This window comes from Mirounga leonina, unplaced genomic scaffold (assembly GCF_011800145.1).
Source record: "Mirounga leonina isolate KUSES-001 unplaced genomic scaffold, KU_Mleo_1.0 Mir_101799, whole genome shotgun sequence".
NCBI lineage: Eukaryota > Metazoa > Chordata > Mammalia > Carnivora > Phocidae > Mirounga > Mirounga leonina.
In genome coordinates, this window is record NW_023270210.1 from 2,450,917 (window position 1) to 2,474,903 (window position 23,987).

Consider the following 23,987-nt stretch of genomic DNA (forward strand, 5'->3'; position numbering starts at 1 on the left):
TGTACAATATCTTCACTTTATTCCAGTGTCCCGGCTGCCTCTCCACCCCTGGACAAAGGCAGAGAAGAAAACAGAAGTCTTTAACATTACATTTCGATTAGTCTGGGAAGAAATCAGGTTCTGTAAGCAGAACATCACCAGAAAATAGAGAACACTGAATCCTATGTGCTTTGCCTTTTGGAGACTGGCCTGAAGGGTTCTGAGTGTGAGCTGCAGAGAAACAGTCCTTTCTACATCATCTCATGGAGTTTCTGCCCAAACTCCAAGCAGATAGAGAATGCTCTTCTCTCTGACCTTTTCAATGGCTTACTGTCAACCAGCTCCATGTCCCATGTTAGAAGAGCTACACAGCTGAAATGGCAGGCCACTGGGGCACGCTACCACCTTGTAACTAAAAAGGACAATGGGGCTCCGCTGATAAAGAGAGACACGTCAGGACGCCTGGGTGGCTCAGTCGGTGAAGCGGCTGCCTTCAGCTCAGGTCATGATCCCGGGTCCTGGGATCAATCCCCACATTGGGCTCCCTGCTGGGCGGGAAGCCTGCTTCTCCCTCTGTCTGCCGCTCTCCCTGCTTGTACTCTCTCTCTCTCACATGCACGTGTTCTCTGGCCAATAAATGGATAAACTCTTTAAAAAAAAGAGAGAGAGAGAGAGACATGTCCATGAAAGAATGTTTTATGAAAAAACAGAAGTCTTTAACATTACATTTCGATTAGTCTGGAGACTGATGGGGGGAGGGGTAACAATTATTTAAGCTTTTAAAAAGTTTTTGCTTTAAATTCTGCATCTATTTGAAGTTTCACCAAATGGATTGTTTTTTTCCCTACAGCTTCCTTGATTATGTAGAAGGATGCTGGAATGATAAGTAACCCAGGAGAGAGGAGGGGTGGGAGTGGGGGGGGGGTAGGGGAGAGGGAGAGGAGAACACAAAACAGTAGAATATGAAGCTGCCTGCTTTAAGAAATTCAAATTCAATCCGACAAATGGGAGAAATGCCTCCGGTTTCCTCCACCCTTGAGGTCATGGAACAGCTGGGTGTGCTCTCATCTAACTGGCAGGAGGAGACCTAAGCTAAGAAAGTCACTTGAAGGAGGTTAGTTTGTTGGTCCACAGGGGAGAGTTAGTAGCCGGGGAAGGCACTGCGACGGCCCAGTCTTTGGGCTGCATCACTTGACCTTCCGCAGGTAATAAAAACTCCGCACAGTCCTTTCTATAGCGTCATCCATGGTGACCAGTGGCCGGTAGCCCAGGACCTTTTGGGCTCTCTCACAGCTGTAATAGTGGAACGTGCCAGCCAGTGCGACACGCATCGGTGTGAAAGTGGGTTGGAGCTGGATGACAGGACTGACCACCAGCACCAGGAGGGACAGCAGGAGGGCCAGGTAGTAGGCCACCCAGTAGGGGATGTGGTACTTGGGGGCCTCATAGTTGAGGCCTGTCAGGATGCGGGACAGGAATGTCCAGAAAGGGATGGGTTCGTCATTGGTGATGTGAAATGCCTGGAGAGAGAACAAGAAGTTAGAAAATGCTCCCCAGCAGGGTATGTGCTCTGGTAAGCACTGTGAATTGTGCAAGACTGTTGAATCTCAGATCTGTACCTCTGAAACAAATAATGCAATATATGTTAAGAAAAAAAAAAAGAAGAAGAAGAAGGTAGCGGGAGGGGAAGAATGAAGGGGAGGAAATCAGAGGGGGAGACGAACCATGAGAGACGATGGACTCTGAAAAACAAACAGGGTTCTAGAGGGGAGGGGGGTGGGAGGATGGGTTAGCCTGGTGGTGGGTATTGAGGAGGGCACATTCTGCATGGAGCACTGGGTGTTGTGCACAAACAATGAATCATGGAACACTTCATCTAAAACTAATGATGTAATGTATGGGGATTAACATAAGAATAAAAAAAGAAAGAAAAAAAAAAAAAGAAAGAAAATGCTCCCCAGCTGGCCGGCCACACTTGGAACTTGGAGCTCAGGCATAAGCTGCTGGCTCAGCCTGGGACCAATATTTTGGGAAGCCAGTGGCCTCTGCCTGCCTGCCCACCCAAGATCTCCAGTCTGCAAACGTCAGCCAGTGGCAGAGATGCTTTTTTGATTTGGAGCTTTTTTGATTTGGGCAGGCTAAAGGAAAGGTAAGTTTTATCTATGGGCCAGGATTTTTAACTGAAGCTTAGATTACAGTCAGGAAAGTATGTCTGTTAATTTAATAATCATGTTAATCATGGTAAAACTCCTTATCTTCATATGCAACAACAGGTCACATGCCTTTTCTCAAATGTGCTGTATTTGGTCTAAAACAAAAGCCATACACCCACCCAACCTCCACCACCCTAAGTGTTACAGGAGTGGGAAAACAGCAGAGGTCCAGGAGAAAAATGAGATCCAAAGAGGGGGTTCCAAAGGGAGTAGTGAGAAACAAGGAAGAGGGGGGCCCTGTGAATGGGAGGAGAGGGTGAGGGGGCCCTAATGTGCTCTCCCCTCTCTGCATGAGAGCTCACCTCCCTGACATGTCCATCCTGCCCACCAGGTGCCAGATGCCAAGAGACTGAGATACATCCACCCCTCCGGAGGGGTGAGAGGCATGAGCAAGGGTGGGCAATGGGAGAGAAATGAAGGGACTTCCAGAATGACTGGGAGGGAAGATGAGTACCAAGCACCCCACTGAATGTACATGGGACCCTGCTGGGAGCAGTCACGTCCACAGGGGATCAACCTCGGACCAATGGGATCCTAAAGCAGATCAGCCAGGACCCAGGATCATGAAGGCAATTTGCCAATGAGTCCAAGCACAGGGACATGCAGCCCGAAGACGGGCAAACGTGCATGGGGCAGGAGGAGGGGGTGCCTTACCTTCCCACTCACGGCCGTGTCTTGGGAGAGGTGCTCTGCAGCCAGGATGTGTCCGTGCACCACGTTCTCCACAAAGGTGAAGTCCACCAAGTTCTCCCCGTTTCTGTGGGCATACGGGGCATGGTTCCACTGTTAAAGATGCTAAGGGGCCAGGATACCTGGGGCCCTCAGAGGCAGTGGAACATGTAAGGGCCGAGCAAGGAGTCTGAAAGCCCAGTGCCCTGCCTGCCCCATCCTGGCATGGCCCACACTCAGGGCTAAGGGCTTGCTTTGGCCTCTACACCTTTCTACCATCTCTTTCTAATCCCTCAAAGCAAGAAGACAGGGCAGCAGGGAGGCAAGGTGGCAATGGAAAAAAAAAAGGAAGGAAGCAAAGGTGTACTGGGGAAACAGCCACGTGCTGTCATCACCCGCAAAGGCCTCGCCACCTGCATTTTCCTTGAGAAGGAATGTGAACACCTCTACCAGCCTTCCTAGATCCAAGGCCTGGCCCTTGACCCTGTGCCAGTCTCCCGCCTCCCCAAGCCTGTTTCCTCAATTTTCAAAAAGGGACACAAATATTTTCCCAGGCTACATGATGGTATACTAAGTTGAACAGGGTCCTACCCAAATTCATGTCTCCCTGGAACTTTTGGATGTAACCTCATTTGGAAATAGGGTCTTTGAAGATGTAATCAAGCTAAGATGAGGACATACTGGGGTAGAGTAGGCCCTAAATCCAATGGCTGATATCTTTATTAGAGGGAAATTTGGATGTAGATACACAGAAAAGACGCTCACGTGAGGGTGGAGGCAGAGATTAGAGTGACTTGTCTACAAGCTAAGGAACACCAAAGACTGCTGGCCACCACCAGAAGCTGGGAGAAAGGCCTGGAACAGATTCTCCCTCAGTTTCCAGAAGGTCCCCCCGCTGCCAACACCTTGATTCCAGACTTCTCGCCTCCAGAACTGAGAAAGAATTAATCTCTGTTGTTTTAAGCCCCTCGGTTTGTGGTCATTTGTTGGGGCAGCCCCAGGAAACCAACACAGAGGGCAGCAGAGAAGGCGGCATTATAAAAGAGCTAACCAAGCAAGACTGATCCTTGTGAGGGGTCAGGGAGAAGACCAACTATGGGCCAACTTACCCAATCACGAACTTCATCTTGCCTTTCCTGGCTGCCTCGATGAGGATGGGGACCAACTGGGGGTCCCTTGGGCCGAAAATGCCATGAGGGCGAATGGCCATGGTTAAGAAATTCCCCTCAGGATCATTGGCACCCAGGACTGCCTGTAAAAGAGCAGAAGGGGCATGTCAGCTGCACCACTTACGGGGGACACAGAGGCTGACTTCTGCTCTGGTATAATTTGGGGCTACTTCTCTATCCTATCCACCCATACCACCCAAATTTGAAAACACAGGAGATACAGCTGGGTCAAAACCAGTATGATCAGGGGCCCCTGGCTGGCTCAGTCGGTGGAGCACGTGACTCTCGATCTCAAGGTTGTGAGTTCAAGCCCCACACTGGGCACGGAGCCTACTTACAACAACAATATGATCAAAGAGAAAGGCCTGGGTTTGGGTTCCAGGACTGAACTGCACAAATGCAGCCAGGGGAAGATCTGAGGGTTCCAGGTAATGAGTCAGTCATGAGTCTCCTGCCTCTCCTGCCTTAAGTTCCACGGGCTTGTTTCCACCAGTCCTGAGCTGTTCTCAGTTCTGAGTACCACCTCCTAGGAAGGGACTCTGATGAACCCAAGTGGGCCAGGAAGAAGGGACTGAGAAGGTAAAGGGTCTGGGAGAAACAGGTCAAGTCTTCAGATATGTTCTGTGTCTGAGCCATGGCTGTCACTTGCACCTCCTGAGCACAGGAGGTGGGAGTCTCAGTGCCTTGGATGAGAGTACACAGGGCCCAGCAAAAGCCTCAGTGCTTCCTGGGTTAAGTCCTAGCAGGTGGCAGCTCTGTGAAGCTCTCTGTGCGCCAAGGAGCAGGGTGGCAGAACCTGGAGACAGGACTCCAGCTTACAAAAGGCCAGGCTTCCACCCCTGGATTGGGTAGGCCTTTGTGTCTTCTTGCAGACGGAGTTCTCCTGGAACTTTCTGACCTGGAGTGATAGCAAACGGATGGGAGGCAGCTGGCTCTCAGGCAGCTCAGTGGAATTCATGCCAAGTCAGCCCTAAGCTCTAGTTCGGTATGTGCTGGCTACGAAATGCAACCTCAGTGGGTGTGACAAGCTGCAAACACCTGGGAGAGGTACTCACAGCTTCCCCAGCTAAGGCAAGCTGTCTGTGGTCAACGAGCACCCATGGCCTTCAAGTGAGTATGTCCTTATGGTAATATTCTCCTTGGACATTAGTCCTGGAGCTAGCTGCTGTCAGGGTCCCTGGAGCCCTGGAGTCCAAAGGCGTAGTGCTCGTTACTCAACGCAGATTGCTGTTAAAACCACGTGCTTCCTGGCAAAGTTGGTTTGCCAAGTGGAAACCAGTACCTTACCAAGTACTTTTCCTTAAAATAAAGCAAGATCCTTTCATCGTTTAATTTAAATAAGGGAGGGGGGCAAGAGTGCCACTAGGAAGGTGTGTTCAAATGAAAACACTTGTGTGTTAAGCCCAAGTTCTGCCTGTGTGCTTGGGATCATCATCAATTGCCTCTGATTTCTATGGCAACTGAGTAACCTTGCATGGCCTAGAGGTTGAGTGCAGGCTCTGGAGCTAAACTGTGTGGGTTCAGCCACCTACTACTTGCATGACCTCAAGACGAAACTGAATCTCTGTGCATCAACTGTCCTCATCTAGAACCTGATGATGATAATAGTATCCACCTTATGGGGTCCTTGTGAAGTTTAAACGAGGTAGTTCCTGTACAATACTCTGAGCAGTGTATGGTCACATTAAGCTACTGTCATTATTTTTAAATTGAATCTCAGCCACAAATTTTACTTCCCAAGTTAGGTATGCAGGCCTGAGAACACTAACTGCATAAATATGTTTCTTAAAAATCTAAACCATCCAGATGTTCACGGAACTTGCTTGTCACTCAACCAGTTCTCAGGTACATACTCTCTCCTGTAAGATTTTTGTCTCCGTGTAATAGTCAATGGGTTTCACAGCATAAGGGAGGTCTTCGGTTCCATTCTTGATGTTGACACCCTCAAAGATGACACTGGCACTGCTGGTTAAAATGAGTTTCTGGCAGAGGAGAAAGGAAGATTAAAAAATACAAGTAAGAAATAATCATTACTTAAACAAGCTGATGGTCATACATGAAAGAAAATCAAATGGCACCATGTAAATGATTTATTGCAATGCTTTGCTTTTCAGGCCTTCTTAAAATAATTCAAAGATCACCATCTTCTGTAGCTACGTGGATTCGAGACACATCCTAAAACAGAGGATTTCACCTTTTTTCTCTCCTATCACTACTGAGAGATGGAATGGACTTCCATTATTTGTGGTATCTAAGTATGGGAATGATTCCCCAAGGGAGAAGGATAGCCCACGAACTCTGAAAGAGATGCGCCGTGATTCTGAGACCAACCCTGCCATGTCAGCACATGTACACGCCCACTTGAGAAATGCTATTTGAAAGGAAATGCTTTCTTACAAGGGTCCCAGCTTCCAGCCCTCTGGTTAAGGGCAGTACATCCAACACTGAACACCATTAGCTCGAATCACAGCTTTACCACTTTTATTCAACATTGTACTGGAATACTTTGAAAAGAAGAAACAAAACTATCACCATTCACAGATGTTGGAAAAGTCTACATAGAAAACACTATGAACATACAGAAAATTTTACAGTTAGAGTTCAGTGGAACTGGTGAGTACAAAATCAATATACAAAAACCAACTGTGTTTCTATGCATTAGCAATTAAAAATGTAATACGAAAGATATTATTTCAATAGCCAAAAACTAGGTACATAGGGATAAACAATAAGATGTGCAAAACCTTTCTAAAGTAAAGGGTAAAAGTATTGAAAGAGAGAGAAAGAGATTATGTGTCTATGGATACAGACTCAGTATTGGCAAGGCATCCACGCCCTCCCAAACTGCTTTTAAATTTGATGCAATTATAGTAACAATTCCAACAGGAACTCGACAAGCTGATTCTAAGATTGAGATGGATAAGCAAAGGGCTAAGAATAGCCAAGCAGGTTCTGAAGAACACGGTTCGGGGGTGATTTGTCCTAGCAGTTACTGAGATTCATCCTACAGCTTGCTTAGTGAAGGCAGAGCACAGTGGCAGGGAAGAGAGAGCTGACATGTGCTGGGTGGGGCACTGAACAGAGGGGAAAGGATGGATCACAGAATAAATGGTAATGAACAACAAAAATTCAATTGCTACCTCGGACCATACACAAACACAAAGTCCTGGTGGATTAAAGATTTAAATGTGCACAGTAACACTTTGAACCTTTGGGGAAAAACCCCACATTAAACAATCTTTTGATTTCACTGTTATGAAATGGTTCTTAAATACAACATGAAAAGCCATTTTCTTTTCTTTTTTTTTTTTACTCGAGAGAGAGGGAGGGACGGATAGAGGGAGCACGAGATGGATAAATCTCAAAAACATAACGTTAGGGGGAAAAAAAGCAAGTTGCGGGAAGATATATTGAATATATCGTTTCTATAAAGTTTTTAACATGCAAACTGATAACTTATATTGGCTGTACATGGAGCATATAGCAATGATAAACCCAAATTCAGAACACTGGTTCCCCGTGGGGTGGTGGGGAAGGACAGCAATGGCATGGAGAATGGATACACACAGAACTTCAACTCTAAAAGGTAATGTTAAACACTATGATGATTATATGGGTGCTATGTCATTCTTGAATCTTTTCTGGATAACTAGGTTATTCCATTTAAAAAACAGCAGCAGTGAAATTCACTGAGCTCTAGGTATACAAGCATGGTATAGACTAAGGAGTCTGGGATTTGGCATCAGAGTGTCTGATTTGAGTCCCACCTCTTTCATTTACTAGCAAAGAGACATCTCTTAGCCTTCCAAATCTGTTTCCTCACCTGTTAAGTGACATTAGTAGTTCCTGGTTACCTATCGAGGAGCAAATCAGGTGACAACTGCAGGGCAAAGTGTCTTGTCATTTGCAAAGCATAAGGGGTGGTTTTGACCATGATCCATCCTTTCTAGGGCACTGAGCCCTGAAGAGCTCCTTCCCCACTTGTTCTTGCCGGGCCAGCTGATGATGCCAGGTGCCCCATAAGGGTGATCCTGAGAACCAGCATTTATAACAAAGCACATGTGGAAATTTATATCCCCTCAGGTCTGAGCTATAACAGGTTTCCACTGGTGAAAAGTAAATAGTCTGAAAATAGAGGCAAGGTCTGGAAAATAGTATGGCAGTTCCTCGAAAGGTTAAACATAGGATTACTGTATGATCCAGGAATTCTATTTCTGAGTATTTACCCAAAAGAACTGAAAGCAGAGACTGGAGCAGATATTTATATACCTATGTTCCTAACAGCATGATTCACAATACTTTTTCAAAAGTAGAAACAACCCAAGTGTCCACTGACGGATGAATGGCTAAACAAAATATGGTCTATCCACAGGATGAAATGTTATTCAGTGGTAAAAAAGAAGTAAATTCAGACACATGCTACAACATGGATGAACCTAGAAGACATGAAGCGGAGTGAAAGAAGTTAGACATAAAAGTACAGATACCGTATAAGTCCACTTCTTTGACGTCTCTAGATTCATGGAAACAGAATGTAGGATGGTGGGTGCCAAGGGCTTGAAGAGGAGGGGGTGGGGAGCTGGTGCTTAATGGGGATAGAGTTTCAGTCCGGGAAGATGAAAGTTCAGGAGATGGACGGTGGGGATGTTTGCACAGCAACGTGAATGTACTTGATGCCACTGAACTGTAAATTAAAAAACGGTTAAGGGGCGCCTGGGTGGCTCAGTCGTTAATCGACTGCCTTCAGCTCAGGTCATGATCCCAGGGTCCTGGGATCAAGCCCCGCATCGGGCTCCCTGCTCAGCGGGGAGCCTGCTTCTCCCTCTCCCTCTCCCGCTCCCCCTGCCTGTGCTCTCCTGCTCTCTCTCTGCCATAAATAAATAAAATCTTTAAAAAAATGGTTAAAATGGTAAACTGTATGACATTTATTTAACCACAATAAAAAAAATATAAGCAATATCAACATTTTATGGCCCTTTAACCAAAGACTAATAAGCCTTAGGGTCCTCAAATGGTCTATTGCGATGCAGCTCAAATTGGCCCAGCAGCAAATAGGACTCAGTTTCTAGGATCTTCACAACACTTTAGGAAGCAAGCCTGGCTAGGCACAGGAAGAGAACGAGAAAAATCCTGGCTCCCGCACACTTAGAAAGGGCCATGACATGCTCCCGACAGCACTCACTCCAGCTTTCCCCTTACCTGAACTCCAGCCTCTTTGCAAGTTTCAATGACATTCTTGGTGCCAATGTAATTCACTCTATAAAAGAGTTCCTTGTTGTTACTGGATGGTGGGGGTGATGCACAGTGGAAAACTGTGCTTACACCTTTCAAAGCTGGGTACAGATCCTGGAAAAGCAAACAAAGACAAAAAAAAAAAAATCACTCCCGCTTTAGACAAGTAAACAGCCTCCTCACATTCCCACACTCTAATCTGTGGTATGTAGGTGTCTTGCCCTTTTATAATTCTGTAATTAACATGAAAATACATCTCATTGTAAAAGATTCAAACAATATAGATGTACCTGGGACAGAAACCAAGTTGTCCCTTCAGCTGCCCCTCTGCATTGACTGGTCCCCAGTAAAAACTGGGTTAGGGCATGAGAAACCTGTGGGATCCAGACAAAGGCAATATCTGTACCACTGTGCACCATGGGGGTGGGGGTGTGTGACAATACAGGTAAAACTCCTGGGAAAATGAGCTCACAGATACAAATTATGAATCATATGAAAAAGTTCCGCCCCATGAAAGACAGTGCAAATAGCCAATACACAGGAGTGTTCCTTTCTGTGAAAATAGATCTAGAACAGCAAGCTGAAAGGGAATGAAAACACGTCTGTCTAATTTACTGCTAAAAGGAACCAAAACTCCCAGGAGCAATGGCTGATTGCAGATCTGGAGCAGGAAATAGACAAGAAGAGCCAGGAACACCTTGTCAAATCAGAAAGTAAGGAAGCTAGCCAAGACTCCTGGGGTCCTGTTAAAAGGACTCAAGAGTCAACGTGAAGAGGCTCTCACTGTCCAAAGAAGGGACAATTTGATCACCAGGAAGAATAAGAATTCGTTCTGTAAACTAATGAGTACAGGGAAATGGCCAAGCAAAGAACTGAATTAAGAAACAAAGAGAGAATGATAGCATGTCACCATTTTCCGAAACGTTCATTAAGTAATAAGATCTAGGAATGATCATCAATAGATTAGCATTACCAAAAGAAAGACAATCATGACTTATGTGCCTAGATTCACTGATTATTAATATTTTGCCATAATTCTTTGTGTAGATACACAGACATATGATTTTTTTTTCTGAAACCATTGGAGAGTAAGTTGCAGGCAATGTGCCACTTTGCCTCTAAACTCTTTACTACGTATCTTCTAACAACAAAGACATCCTCCTAAATACTGCTAAACAGTGATCATATACCAGAAATGTAAAAGGATAGGACACTCTTATCCAATAACTTGTCTATATACAAATTTCTTCCATTGTCCCAATAATGTCCTTTAAAGGCATTTTTATATTTGGATCCAGGATCCAATCATAGATCATATTATATTTAGTCCTTATATCTCTTCTGTCTCTTTGAATCTGGAACATTCAGTGATGATTCTTACCTGGAACCGTTATTAACATACTGGTTGCAAAATGGTAAAATCCTAATTCCAGCATTCTTTTTACTTTTATTAGCTGGCATTCCTCTGTAATGTAGACGATCCCCCTTTATGCTAATTTACATGGATTCTTATTTTATTCAATGCATTACAATCCACTACTATTATCTTTTGTGAGGCTTAAAAAATCCCAAATTTGGCCAGTAGGGGTTCTTAAGGTTGGTTCCTGTGTCCTTTTGACATGTTCCCATTAGTTTTTGAACACTTTTTTTTTTTTTAAAGTAGGCTCCATGCTCAGAATGGAGCCCAATGTGGGGCTTGAAATCACAACCCTGAGATTAAGACCTGAGCTGAGTGTCAGATGCTTAACGGACTGAGCCACCCAGGTGCCCCTGAGTACTTTTTTATTTTGTCCTAAGAAAATGTCTCAGGCTCACTTGGACTACCCCTGCTCAGAGTCCTGAATGGGAGCCCTGGTTCCTTTTATGGGCAATGGTGTCTAGAAATCACAATATGAGCATTAGATATGCTGATTGCTATTGGTGCCCCAGAGAAAAAAACTGAACCAGAGTCAGATCCAGCTTTTAGTCCATTAGAAATATAGTAATACAAGGCACAGATGTGACTTTAAATTTAGTAGTACCCACATCAAAAAAGTAAAAAGAAAACAGATGAAAATAATTGTAATGTATTTTAATATAAGATTATCCAAAATATTATCACTTCGACATATAATCAACAGAAAAATCATTAATGAGTTATCTATATTCCCTTTTTCTATTCTAAGTCTGCTTTACTGGACAGTGCAGTCCTAGGTCCTCCAGCTTACAGGAAACAATAGAGGAGAGAGGGACATAGCAAACAAAACCATGGGGATGCAATCTGCGAAATCCAGTCCATGGGAAATGCTATGGGACAATCAATACAGTTTAAAATAAACATCAGTTATTCAACAAACAAAATGTGAAGGGGAACTTATAGAAGAGACTTAACTAGTTCAATCAACTTCAACGTCTTCACCTTTTTGGTTCCTTATTTGGGAAGAAATCTACATAAAAATACTTATTAGACATTCAGGGATATTTGAACACAGGCTGGAAATTAAGGACTTGTCAGTATGTTTTAGGTGTAGTCATGGAATTGTGTTTTTAAAACGGCTCCTTTAAGTCTTACCAAAAAAGGTGTGTGTGTGTGGGGGGGGGGGCACCTGGGTGGCGCAGTCGGTTAAGTGTCAGATTCTTGGGTTTGGCTCAGGTCTAATCTCGGGGTCATAAGATCAAGCTCTACCCTGGGCTCCGTGCTCAGCGTGGAGCCTGCTTGAGATTCTCTCCCTCTCCCTCTGCCTCTCCCCCTGCTCATGCTCTCTCTCTCTCAAATTAATAAATACATCTTTAAAAAGGCTCCTTATCTTTTAGAGACAAATACTGAAATATTTACAGAGAAAATGAAAATGGTGCCTAGGATTGGCTTCAAAATAATCTGAGGGTGGGGTGGGGATATAGGTGAGACTAGACTGTCCATGAGTGGATATAAAACAGAGGAAATCTATAAAATATTACAAAGACAGAAAGTGAAAGAACACACGAAGGAGAAACTAACAGACATGTAGATTATAATGAAAGACTCTACTGTATGTCCAGTAAGGCTTCCAGAAAGAAAGAAAAGAGAGAATGGAGGTAGAGTCAATATTTAAAGAATTTTCCAGAAATGAGGAAAGGCATGAGTCCTCAGATTTTAAAGGTCCACTAGGTGTTGAGTAGCTTTTAAATATAAAACTAAAACACAGACCTAGACATATTCTCTACAAAACACACAGGATAAAAAAGAAAATCCTAAAAGGCATGAGAGGGAAACCCAGCTGACCGTCAAAGGAATGATGATCAGACTGAGTGTCAGGAAGAATAATTATGGACCGAAAATTCTGCCTCCCTCCCAACAAATCAGCATTTATGAGAGACGGTGAAATAAAGACATCCTCAGGCATACAAGGACTCAGAAAGTTTAGTGCCCAGATATTCAGTGAGGGATGCTAAAGGAAATGCTTCAGGAAGAAGAGGAAGGAACCTGGAAGAAAGAAATGGGAAACAAGAAGTACTGATGAATGAATTCAGGAATATGGCACAAAAACTAAGTTGTGACTTACAAACCCATTTCTAAATGTCCTTTGCCCTCTTCATGTCCTCCTTAGCCTGGACTTCATGATCCATCATTGCAATCTTGGCCTTGTCTATGTCTGTCTTTATCAAGTTGGTGTGGCAAAACTCTGGCCCTGGTTAAGTGCAACTCTCTCCTCCCTGCCGGTGTCTGAGAACAATACACCATGGTGGCGGGTCTCGCTTTAAGTTTGTGTTTAAAAATATCTGTAAATTGGGGCACCTGGCTGGCTCAGTCGGTTAAGCGTCTGCCTTTGGCTCAGGTCACGATTCCGGAGTCCCAGGATCCAGCCCTGCATCGGGCTCCCTGCTCAGAGGGGAGTCTGCTTCTCCCTCCCCGCTCACCCAGCTCGTGTTTTCTCTCGCTTGCTTGCTCTCAAATAAATAAATAAATAAAATCTTAAAAAATAAAAAAATCTGTAAATAAATACTAGCAACAATATCATGGGAGTTAATAGAGAGCTGGGGGAGCAGTTTGGAGAGAAGCTGAAGTTTGCTAAGGAGCCTCATCTCCTTTGAGGGGACACAACAGTGATCAAAAGAGACAATATCCCTGCCTTCATGGAGCTTACCTTCTATGGGGGTGGTGGGCAGAGAAACCAGTAGATACAGAGTACATCAGTCAGTACCAAGTGTTATACAGAAACCTAAGGTAGAATAAAGGAGATCCGGAGGCTTGTTGCTTAGCGTAAGTTGGTCAGAGACTTAAATAAATTTAGGGAGCAAGCTCTGTGGTTCACAAAGAGCATTCCCGGCAGAAAGAGCAGTGAGTACAAAGGTCCTGAGGCAGAAACTCAGTCGGTGAGTTTGAGGAGTAGTAAAGAGGCCAGCGTGCCTGGAGCAGTGCAATGAGGGAGTACAGAAGAGGGTGAAGCCAGAGAGGTAGTGAGGGCAGGTCATGCAGGGCCTCAAAGTGATGATAAGGGCCTATATGTTTGCTCTAAACAGAACTGGACCACTGGAGGCTTCTGAACAGAGGGGTATCATGATTTGATTCATGCATTAATAGGGTGGTGGCTTGGACCAGCACAGTAACAAATGAAGGAGTGAGAAGTTGCTGGATTGGGAATCTATTCTGAGAGTGCAGTCAACAAAATCTGCTGATGAATGGGATGGAGGGTACAAGAGAAAGAATCAAGGGTGAATCTAATGTTTTTGGCCAAAGCAATTGGAAGGACAGAGTGGGCCATTTATTGAGACGGACAGGACTTTAGTAGGTTTGCTGTAGTGGGGGAGGGGACTTGCAGCAGGGAACTAGGAGCTGAATTTTTTTTTTTTTTTTAGGAGCTGAATTTTGAATATGGCAAGTCCAAAATGTCTATTATGTACCCAAACAGAGATGTCCAGCAGGCAGCTGGACAGATATGAGTCTAGCAGAACTACAGGCTGGAGATCTCGAGCTGGGAGCTTGTCAGCCCCTAGACTGTATTTCGTCTGTGAGCCAGGGGAAGGGGGGGATTTGATTGGACATTGAGTGTGCTCAGAGAAGAAAAGAGATCCAAGCGATAAGCTCTGGAGCCTGCCACATTTAGAAATTATAGAGATAAGGAGACAGAATGGCAGGAGGAGAAATGGGCAAGTGGGGTGTCCTAGGCTTGGCCACTGGATCTGGTCGCCTCCAGGTCCCTGGTGGTTGTGACAGGGGCTGTTGGTGACAACCTAGCTGGAGTGCTTGTAAGAGACAACGGAATGAAGCAATCAGAGGCGGCAAGAGCCAATGGCTCTTTGAGCTCTCCTGTGACAGCAGAGAAGTGGGACCTCTCCCATCAGGGCATTTTGCTTTCTTAAGATGGGTGATCCTGCAACATGTCTGTGTGCTGTTGGCTATGACCGGGTAGAGGAGGATCCATGGCTGATGCAGGAGAAAAAGGCCAGAATCCCTACTGGAAGCACTGAGTGGGAAGAGGGGGGTTCCAGGTGGCACCTGGAGCATTTGCACGGATGAGGCACGTGCAGAACGCAGGTGTGGTCTCAGGCAGGTCTGAGGATACGGTGCCAGGAGATAGCACGGGCCCGGCTTGAAGGCCGTGGCCATGAAGAAAGAGGCAAAAACATTGTATTTTGTTCTCCAGCCCCGTTCAGCTGCCCAGAGGCTCCCAGGGAAGAGGAAGAATCAGATTTAAACAGGGCTGGGGTTATACCTAGGAAGTGCAACCTGATGCAGAAGTTTATGTGTCCCTTGGTGAGGCTCCAGTCCCATTATTCCATCAAACACTGGTTTAGGTACTGCTGTAAAGGTATCTTATAGCTGTGGTTAGCATCTGTAATCAGTTGACTTTAAGGACAGGAGATTATCCTCCGTACTCTGGGTGGGCTTCATCTAATCACTCAAAAGGCCTTAAGAGGAAACCATGAGGTTTCTGTAAGAAGAAATTCTGCCTTAGGACTGCAGCATCACCTCTTGCCTGAGTCTCCAGCCTGCTGGTCTGCCCTGCAAACTTCAGTCTTGCCAGCCCCACACTCACACGAGCCAGTTTCTTTCATTAAATCTCTTTCTATCCCCCTCTCTCTTTCCCTCTTCCTCTCCGTCTACATACACACACAGCCTACTGGTTGTTTCTCTGGAGAACCTGGACTGATAGAGACAAGAAGAAAGAGGCAAGGGGGATAAGTGTTATGCAAGAGAGCAAGTCAGTCATGGACTCAAAGGCAGTGAGGACACAAACGGGGTGAGGGGCCGTGGCAAAGAGCCAGATGTCTGGGTGTGGTTTCAGAATTGGTACAGTGCAGGTATTAGTGGGCCCGAACTAGAAAGATAGGAGGTGGCGCTCAGAGTGGAGGGCCTGCAAGTGAGATCGCGGAGAGGACACATTTCCCGGTGACATGAGGCCTGGAGGCCAAGAGGAGTGAACGAGAGGAGGCCAAGGAGAGGTGAGGCCAGGGTATTGGCAGGGTCATGTGTGTGAATACTGAACTCATCAGCAATTATGACAAGGCTGACCTCGGCCAGGAACTAAAATCACTAAGAAATGAGATGGAGCCACCTGGGAAAGGTAGGAAAGGGAGCAGGTGCCTGTGGAGGACTGTCACAAGGAAGGGCACTGGGGTATACACAGTCCGCCAGCATCACCTGCACAGCCAGAGGGATCTTCGGGCAGGGAGGAAGTGGCAATGACGAACAAGGAAGACTTCTACCCCATCTCCAGGCTCAGAGGCGTGGGCAGTGTGGGAGAGAAAACAGCCTGCGTGGGCAGTGTGGGAAGCCGTGTCCTTAAAATTCAAAGGAACAAAACTATAGCAAATGATGCCAAAGCTGAGAATAAGAACCCACTGACGGGCTGAGGGAAGCTATCTGTGACACAGCATTCCAGACAGAAAGGAATCACAGAGCCATAAGAAAACCAAGGTAAGCCAAACACAATGGACAAAGGTCACCACCCGGCAACTTCACAGAGGATCAACAGAGAGCACAGAGCCTGGCATCCTGAAGACGGAGGGCACATGACTGTAAGCCTCACCAAGGTACCATTCCACAACCTTCCGAATGGCGATACCAAAAAGTCTAACAAAGACATACAACAGCAGCGATCCTAACCACGCCGTCGGTGTGATTGGAAAACTGACAGAGCAGCTTTGTTGAGCAATCTGGCAACATCTAATAAAATTCAAAATGTTAATACCCTTATGACACAGGTAAAGCTTGCAAACATGACGTCAGCTCAGTGAAAGAAGCCAGTCACAGCATGATTCCACTTAGATAGGCACATCCAGAGAGACAGGAGATGAGTGGTTGCCAATGGCTGGGAGGGTAGTAGAGGAAAAGGGGAACAACTGCTAATGGGCCTAGGGTTTTCTTCTGGGATGACAAAAATGTTCTGGAATGAGACAGAGGTGATGGTCACACAACTTTGTGAATATACTAACAACCACTGAATTGTATATATATTTTAAAAATGTTAAATTTACAGAATGTGAAGCATATCTCAAGGAAAAAAACCCCTGAAACCCAGCAATTGCACTTTTAGGTATACAGGTGACCCTTGAGCAACATGGGTTTAAACTGCACGGGTCCACTTATATGTGGTTTTTACATAAATACAGTACAGTACCATGAATGTATTTTCTCTTCCTTACGGTTTTCTTTTTCAAGTTTTTGTTTAAATTCCATTCCTTATGGTTTTCTTAATAATATTTTCTTTTCTGTAGTTTACTTTATTGTAAGAATATAGCATATAATACATACAACATACAAAACGTGTGTTAATTGACTGTTTATGTTATCAGTAAGGTTTCTGGTCAACAGGAGGCTATTGGGGACTTTTTGGGGAGTCAAAAGTTGTACACAGATTTTCAGCTGTATGGGGGGTCCATGCCCCTGACCCATGTCATTCCAAGGTCAACTGACTACTCTGGAACAGTAAGAGGCACACTGTAGCCCGTGGACAACTTTGTTTGTAAATAAAGTTTTATTGGCACACGGCCACACCCATTCATTTACGTGTGGACCACGGCTGCTTTCACACTACCATGGCAGAGTGGAGTTGTACTGACCAAATGTGGGTTAAGTTCTTTCCTGTAACTTTAAAATTTTTCAAAAACATTTTTTTTTGAAACAATATGGTTGACCTCTGAGTGGGGGAAGCCTGGTAGTTTCCTTTTGGGGGGCCTGTGGAAAACTGGCAAGGCTGGGTGGTCCGTTACCTGTTGGCTGCAGAGGTCTCCCAGAAAGAACTGCACCTGGGGATTGTCAAACCCTTGCCGCATATCAAATACATTGACAGTGTAGCCTCTTGCCAGCAACTGCTCCACCATGTGCTGTCCCAGGAATCCAGAACCTCCGATCACTGTGCACTTATTGGCCTGAAGAAAAAAAGGGTGGTAGGTGGGACGTGAGAACTGGAAGCTATAAAGAGCCTGGACTCACATGTTCATGAGCCAGTGGCACCCTTGTCTCCTGGATCAGTTAAGGAGGAAAGAGAGACAGCAAATGAGTCTGAGATAGATTTTGGCTGGATTGGATGATCTTATACCAATGATCAAAACTGAACAATACAAAAAACCCCAAAGTGATACCTTCTTGCTTCTAATAACTGATCCCTTGGCACTTCTAAGGCAAAACAAACAGAAACAAAACAAAACACAACACAACATGCCACCCACTGAATGGACAATGTCCACTTAAACTATCAGAGAGAAGAAAGCAAAGTCTCTATACTCGCAGGAGAAAGTCAGCTCCTTTTCCTCCCCAACCATTACAGGGCTGGGCTCTGTGACTTTAGGCTTGTCACCTACCCCCTTCCTGCCTTAGTGTATCCAAGACTGCTGCTGTCTGATGGGATCTCCTGAGGGGTTGCAGGGAGGATCAGTAAACTGCTAATCAGCCAGGCCTAGGGCTTTGCTTTTCCTTCTCTGAGCTCTGAGCAAGTTGAGGTATCAGGGAAGAGCCACGGTGTTTACATTTCAGCTTTTACAACATGCGCACTTTCTTGGCTAAATTCCAATTCTGGTAACTGGGGGTAATGGAAAGACAGAGCACCAGATGCGGGCACTTCAATATTCTGATACCGGGGAGGCAATGCAAAACTGTGTCTGTTGCATCCTGATTAAGCTGGCTCCGAGTGTCTCCAAAGGAGGGCCTGTGATATCCCTCCCCCCTGGGGTCTTTCTAAAACCGTATCTGGGCTTCCTGAAGATGACAAACCCCCATTCTCCCTAAGCTCATGTACAGTCAATCGAAGTTGGGAGTATGGAAACTAAAGATGTTAAAGAAATTCTGCTCCTGATTCGAAAACAAACAACTAACCCCCCTATTTAATCCTTAAATACCTATACAATTGAGATATGCAGGAGACTCCACAGGTTCCCAGGCCCCTTCTACAGATTCACCCCTTCAACCTGGTGTCCCGTCTAGACTGGCATTTTTACTGGAGTCTGCTGGGCCACCTGGAGATGGCTCTGGAGCTCTGGCATTTGTTCAGGCATGTGCATAATCTACTGACATAATCAGCCTCGCCATTCCACGCCACCCACCCCAACCAAATGATCTCTTCAATCCATTTCTGTCTAGGTTTTGTTTTGATTACTCTCATATACGTGTAATCATACCATGCTAAACAATTTGCACTTTCACTGAAACTTCTAAGACATGCCCAGGACACAGGCAAATTAAATTACGCAAATTCCATTTGATCCTCATTTGGGCTAGCCCTTCTCCTTTCCTCAAGTCAGCTGTACAGGAAAATGCAGTTTTTTAGAATAACTCCAAGCCTCCCTGCTCCCCAAACTGATTTTTCATTGGTTGCTAAAAGTTTGCCTGAATCCAAAGAGGTTCAGACTAGACATGTTCTGATGGTATCCCAAAGGGTTTCAGATTCTCTTGGTTATATTATCTGGCATCTCTAGTTACAGTTGTTTCAAAGTTTGATAGTCTAATTTTTTTTTTAAATCAAATAACCTTTCTGTTATGTCCAGTGTAATTTCATTTCATGATTTTAAATGTGAGCAATCCTTTTTAAAAAAAGATTTATTTATTTATTTATTTGAGAGAGAGGGAGAGAGCGCGTGCGTGCAAATGGGGGGGACAGAGGGAGAGAGAATCCCCAAGCAGACTCCCCACTGAGAGCAGAGCCCGACTCAGGGCTCGATCCCAGGACCCTGAGATCATGACCTGAGCTGAAATCAAGAGTTGGACGCTTAACCGACTGAGCCACCCAGGCGCCCGAAATGGGGGCAATCCTTAATTCTTCCCTTTGACAGAGTGGTGTGGATCTTTTTGTTATATTGAAATGCGGCACCAATATTGCTTGGAACAAGCGAGCCAATGGCTACCCCTCAGAGATTTATGAGAACTGGCATTTACCCCAGAGAAGTCAGGTATGTGATGGGACAATGACTTTAATCACACCTATAATACTACATGGTTAGAGATCATGTGAAATAACTACTTGCTTTTTATGGCCATGAAAGATGATGCAGAGGAAGTGGGCACAGCGGACAAGAAGGAATATGTACTAACAAGTAAGAATAAAACTCCAAATTGAAAACAGGTAGTGAGATTCAAGAATGGGTTACCGGGGGGAGTTACAAAATCAACATCTTGGAGAGAGTTTTAAGAATAGAAAAGAAAGCCATCCAAATGATTTCAATTGCACTATGATCTTGAGCTAAGAGAATAGTCTAGGGCCCTGGGTGTCTTTTAACCTGTTCTGTTTTCCTTTGTCTCTAGCAGTGGGCCTCTTTTCAGAGAACTCTTACACAGAACATATTATAAAGTAAGATGAAAGTGTTCTTTTTATTTCAGTAGTTTAAATGTATAACTTATACTTCTTATAAAGTCAACCCATGAGAACACCACTGATACAACCATTGAAATGTACATTTTTTTGGCAACTAGACTCTCACATTAACCTTCAACTACAGAGGCACATTAGAGGCTTTATTCTGAGCTACACACGAAAACCAGGAGGATCTGGTGGTCCAGGGAATCTTCTGGGCATCTATCATTTATTAACATTTGATATAAACACATTTTACCTTGGTGTGATTTCATTTCTGAAGTGTTAGCATTCATTAAAAGTGAATCAAAGAATCAAACCCAACATCTGCAGATCTACACAAACAACCTCCAGGGAGCCTGACAATTCCTTAGAGTCCTTTCTGATACTTGCAACACTAGATCTTAGGAGTCCTTGCTATTGCCATTATGATTACTGGGGAAGCCTTCTGCCAAGCCTAGTCTAGCCTGCTGGAGGCCACATGAAGGCAAACCAAGGCACCGGGCTGATAGCCAGCAGTTACCGCATGTGAGTGAGGCTGTGTAGAACAAACACCTCAGGGGATCCCCATGACTGCAGGTGAGGCCAGACGAGATCAGTCAAGGACCCCCAAGCCGGGCAGAGCCTGAATCACAGAATCATGAGCAAAGAAATGGATGTTGTTTTAAACCACTATGTTCTGACATTGTTACACAGCAAGAAGTAACTGATACCTTAAATAAATATATGTATCTTATATAAAAAGTCAACTTTGATTGATTTAATAAATGTACTGAATACAATTTTTGACCCACAGCTAGTATCAATGGTTTGCTGGTGTATGTGTGCTTGACTTTCCCCTTATCTGGTTTTGGTTAACCTTTTTTTGTGTCAGTACTTACATTTGGAATGTCTTCTGTCAAATGTGTCCGTGTGACCTGATCTCTCACTGGCTCATCAAATGCTTGTTCCATTTCAGCTTCAAATACGGTTATGCTTGTGATGAAGTTTTCTCTTCATAAAGACATATTTAGAGAACGACATTTATGTTACATAAACTGAAACATCTTTTAGGTGTTCGTGTTTTTGTGTGGATGCCATTCCCGTCGAGTTTTCACAAAGAGCTGAACTATAGCTGTAGCTGTTAAATAAAGCCCTCTGCTGAACACCCCTGTGACAGGCTTCTCTCTGACACAAGGGTATAACTGGGCCCATTAACTCACCATACACTTGGATTAGAGGCAGAGTGGAAAGCGAGTTAAATGACCTCATTGTCCATTTACAACAAAAGGACCATCTGTGGCACTGTAGCTTTTTCCATGGCGCTCACATGCTCCAATTGTCCTGTTTCTCTGTGTTGATCATTGCACAGACCTCGGGAGTCCCGGGTTCTGGTGCCAGCCCTACTACAAACTAGGTAAATATGCTCAAGTCCTGTCTCTTTGCTGCAGCTGAGTTTCCCTTAAATGGACTAAGTGCTCGTCTCCATGACGCTAGGGCAGGGGCTGCTGGCAGCAAAGAGTGTAATAGGAGACAGAGCTCTTCTTCTTGTTGCAATTAAAGCCACCCTAACTATATGCAGAAGAACTCAGTGTCTGGGGCCATCAGAAGCCCTCGGGAAATGGTCCCAGTATGGTGGGGACTGAGCACTACACAACTGGGAGACAACGCCAAACAGAAGAGTAGTTTATAAGAGAAGCTTTTGTGACAGCTCTTAGGATATGCTCCTCTCTTCATTCACCCATAATACTGACTTGCAAACAAAAAGCAGCGTTCAGTTTTGGGTTAGATGTATTTGGTCTTATATCTGTTTTCTTCCTAGTGGTCAATGTACTTAAGTCAGGCATCTCCTAACATCTGGAGACGGTGACATCTGTGACAAGGAAAACAGTCTAACTGCTTGCAAAAAGCTAGATTCAGAGAACACTCATTGGTGAGAAGATGGCTGCCACGCAAAGACCAATTGCACGCCGCTACTTATGCGCGTGCGCATACACACACACACACACAGACACCAGTCACATCTGTTTAGAGTGAACAGGTGACTCCTTGTAGGGAATTATTCTGTGGGTGGATGAAATGGCCTTGTAACTGATATTACGAACCTCTATGTCCCATGGGGGACATTTTAGGGTAACATATCTCTGAAATCATAATGGAAGTTATCAGGAAAATGTATTTCAAAACTTCACTTATGACCTTTTCAGATGCGTATTATGAATAAGCAAAGGTGATCTGTACTTCTATGCCTATCCCATCCCTCCCTCTATCTCATAATCCTCTTTATATTCGTAAGGGGCTCTGTCACCTGTTCACTCTAAACAGATGTGACTGGTGAGCTTTAATTCATTCGGTTCAATGTGTATCAGATGGGGAACGAGGATTTGGGCACTTTGGGGTACTTGCACCAAGGCCGAGCAAACAGCTCCCAGAATTCTGTCTGTCTTGCTCACCACTGTATTCTGGCGTGAAGTGCAGGGCCTGGTACTCATGAGTCCAGCGGATATGTGAGTGCCCACTTCGTACCAGCCCATGCAGACCACCTTCTGCTCTCTACCACACAGACCCCCATCTAAAATGCAGGAGCTTCACTGAGGGCTACACTCACAAATACCCACTGCTGGCTTCTTACTCTATTTCCCAGATACTTGAGAGGGCAGATGGTATTTGGAGTGATGTGGCCATGAGCCAATGAACACCTGGAGCCATCAGAAGCTGGAAGAGGCAAGGAAGTTTCCTCCCTTAGTGCCTTCGGAGGGCGCATGGCTCTACAGACACCTTCATTTCAGACGTCCGGCCTCCAGAACCGGGAGAGAAGAAATTTCTGCTGTTTTAAGCCAAGTTTGTGGTTGGTTGTTATAGCAGCCATAGGGAATCAAAACAAGTATTCTTTGCAGTTCTGAAAGCCAAATAGCACAGCTGCCAATTCCAAAGCCCCCTGTACTATTAGAAAAGCAAGAAGCCTTTAAGCCTGTTCCCCACTTGATCTCTAGCGGAAGATCTGGGAGGTGAAAGAAGAAACCCATTTTGCTGCCATGATCCATACCGTTCAAACAGCGCTCACTCAATCCTCCGCAAACCAGCTTCCTGTAGAAACAAAAACAAAATCAAATCTACTTTGTCTCAAATTATATACAAATTATTTTAAAGTCTGTAAATACTATGAGCCAGTTCAGAATGTTGGTGATACTTTAGTTGTCTCTAGGGACTAGGGTACCCAAGACTAGCTCAGGAAGTGAGTCAGATTCCACTGGTAACCCTCCCCAACCTAAATTCCCCATATGATATACACTCAGATTAAAATGAACACCAAGAATAGCTCTGATTGAATAGACACTTCTTCAAAAAAGATACACTTTACGGATGGCCAATGAGCAGATGAAAAGATGCTCTATACCACTAATGATTAGGGAAATGCAAATCGAGACCACAATGAGATACCACCTCATACCCATTAGGATGGCTATTATCGAAAAAGAATCCAGAAAACAGAAAATGACAAGTGTTGACGAAGCTGTGGAGAAACTGGAAGTCTTGGGCACTGCTGCTGGACTGTGAGAGACAGCATGTAGTTCCTCAAAAAATGAAACATAGAATCACCATAGGATCAAGGAATTCCATGTCTGAGTATATAGCCCAAAAAACTGAAAGCAGGAATTTGAACAGATATTTGTACACCCCTGTTCACTGGCACCACTATTCACAATAGCCAAAAGGTAGAAGTAACCCAAGTGTCCATCAATGGATGAATAGATAAACAAAATGCAGTATTATTCTGCCTTAAAAAGGAAGGAAATTCTGGCAACTATGGAATGGGAGAAAACATTTGCAAACCATGTATCTAATAAGGGTTTTTAAATAATGGGCTAAGGACTTGAATAGACATTTCTCCAAAGAAGACATACAAATGGCCAACAGGCACATGAAAAAATGCTCAATGTCACTAATCATTAGGGAAATGCAAATCAAAACCACAATGAGATAGCACTTCACTCCTGTCA

General features: G+C 44.6%; 1 protein-coding gene across 5 annotated transcripts in view; it reads right to left on the reverse strand.

The window, feature by feature from the left end:
- Positions 1–611: 611 nt before the first annotated feature.
- Positions 612–23,987, reverse strand: part of NSDHL (NAD(P) dependent steroid dehydrogenase-like) — a 29,483-nt gene continuing 6,107 nt past the window's right edge. For 2 of the 5 annotated variants that reach the window (XM_035011616.1, XM_035011622.1), the window contains exons 2-9: positions 23,033–23,073; positions 20,889–21,000; positions 17,435–17,593; positions 9,230–9,376; positions 5,884–6,012; positions 3,971–4,113; positions 2,847–2,949; positions 612–1,499 (exon numbers count right to left, since the gene is read on the reverse strand). In XM_035011616.1, the coding sequence (XP_034867507.1) occupies positions 1,167–1,499; positions 2,847–2,949; positions 3,971–4,113; positions 5,884–6,012; positions 9,230–9,376; positions 17,435–17,593; positions 20,889–20,960 (1,086 nt within the window). In that variant the 5' untranslated portion in view covers positions 20,961–21,000; positions 23,033–23,073 and the 3' untranslated portion in view covers positions 612–1,166. Of the gene's footprint in view, positions 1,500–2,846; positions 2,950–3,970; positions 4,114–5,883; positions 6,013–9,229; positions 9,377–16,413; positions 16,647–17,434; positions 17,594–20,888; positions 21,001–23,032; positions 23,074–23,987 lie in introns of those variants that run through there. The other 3 variants (XM_035011641.1, XM_035011633.1, XM_035011649.1) reach the window with 3 other exon arrangements.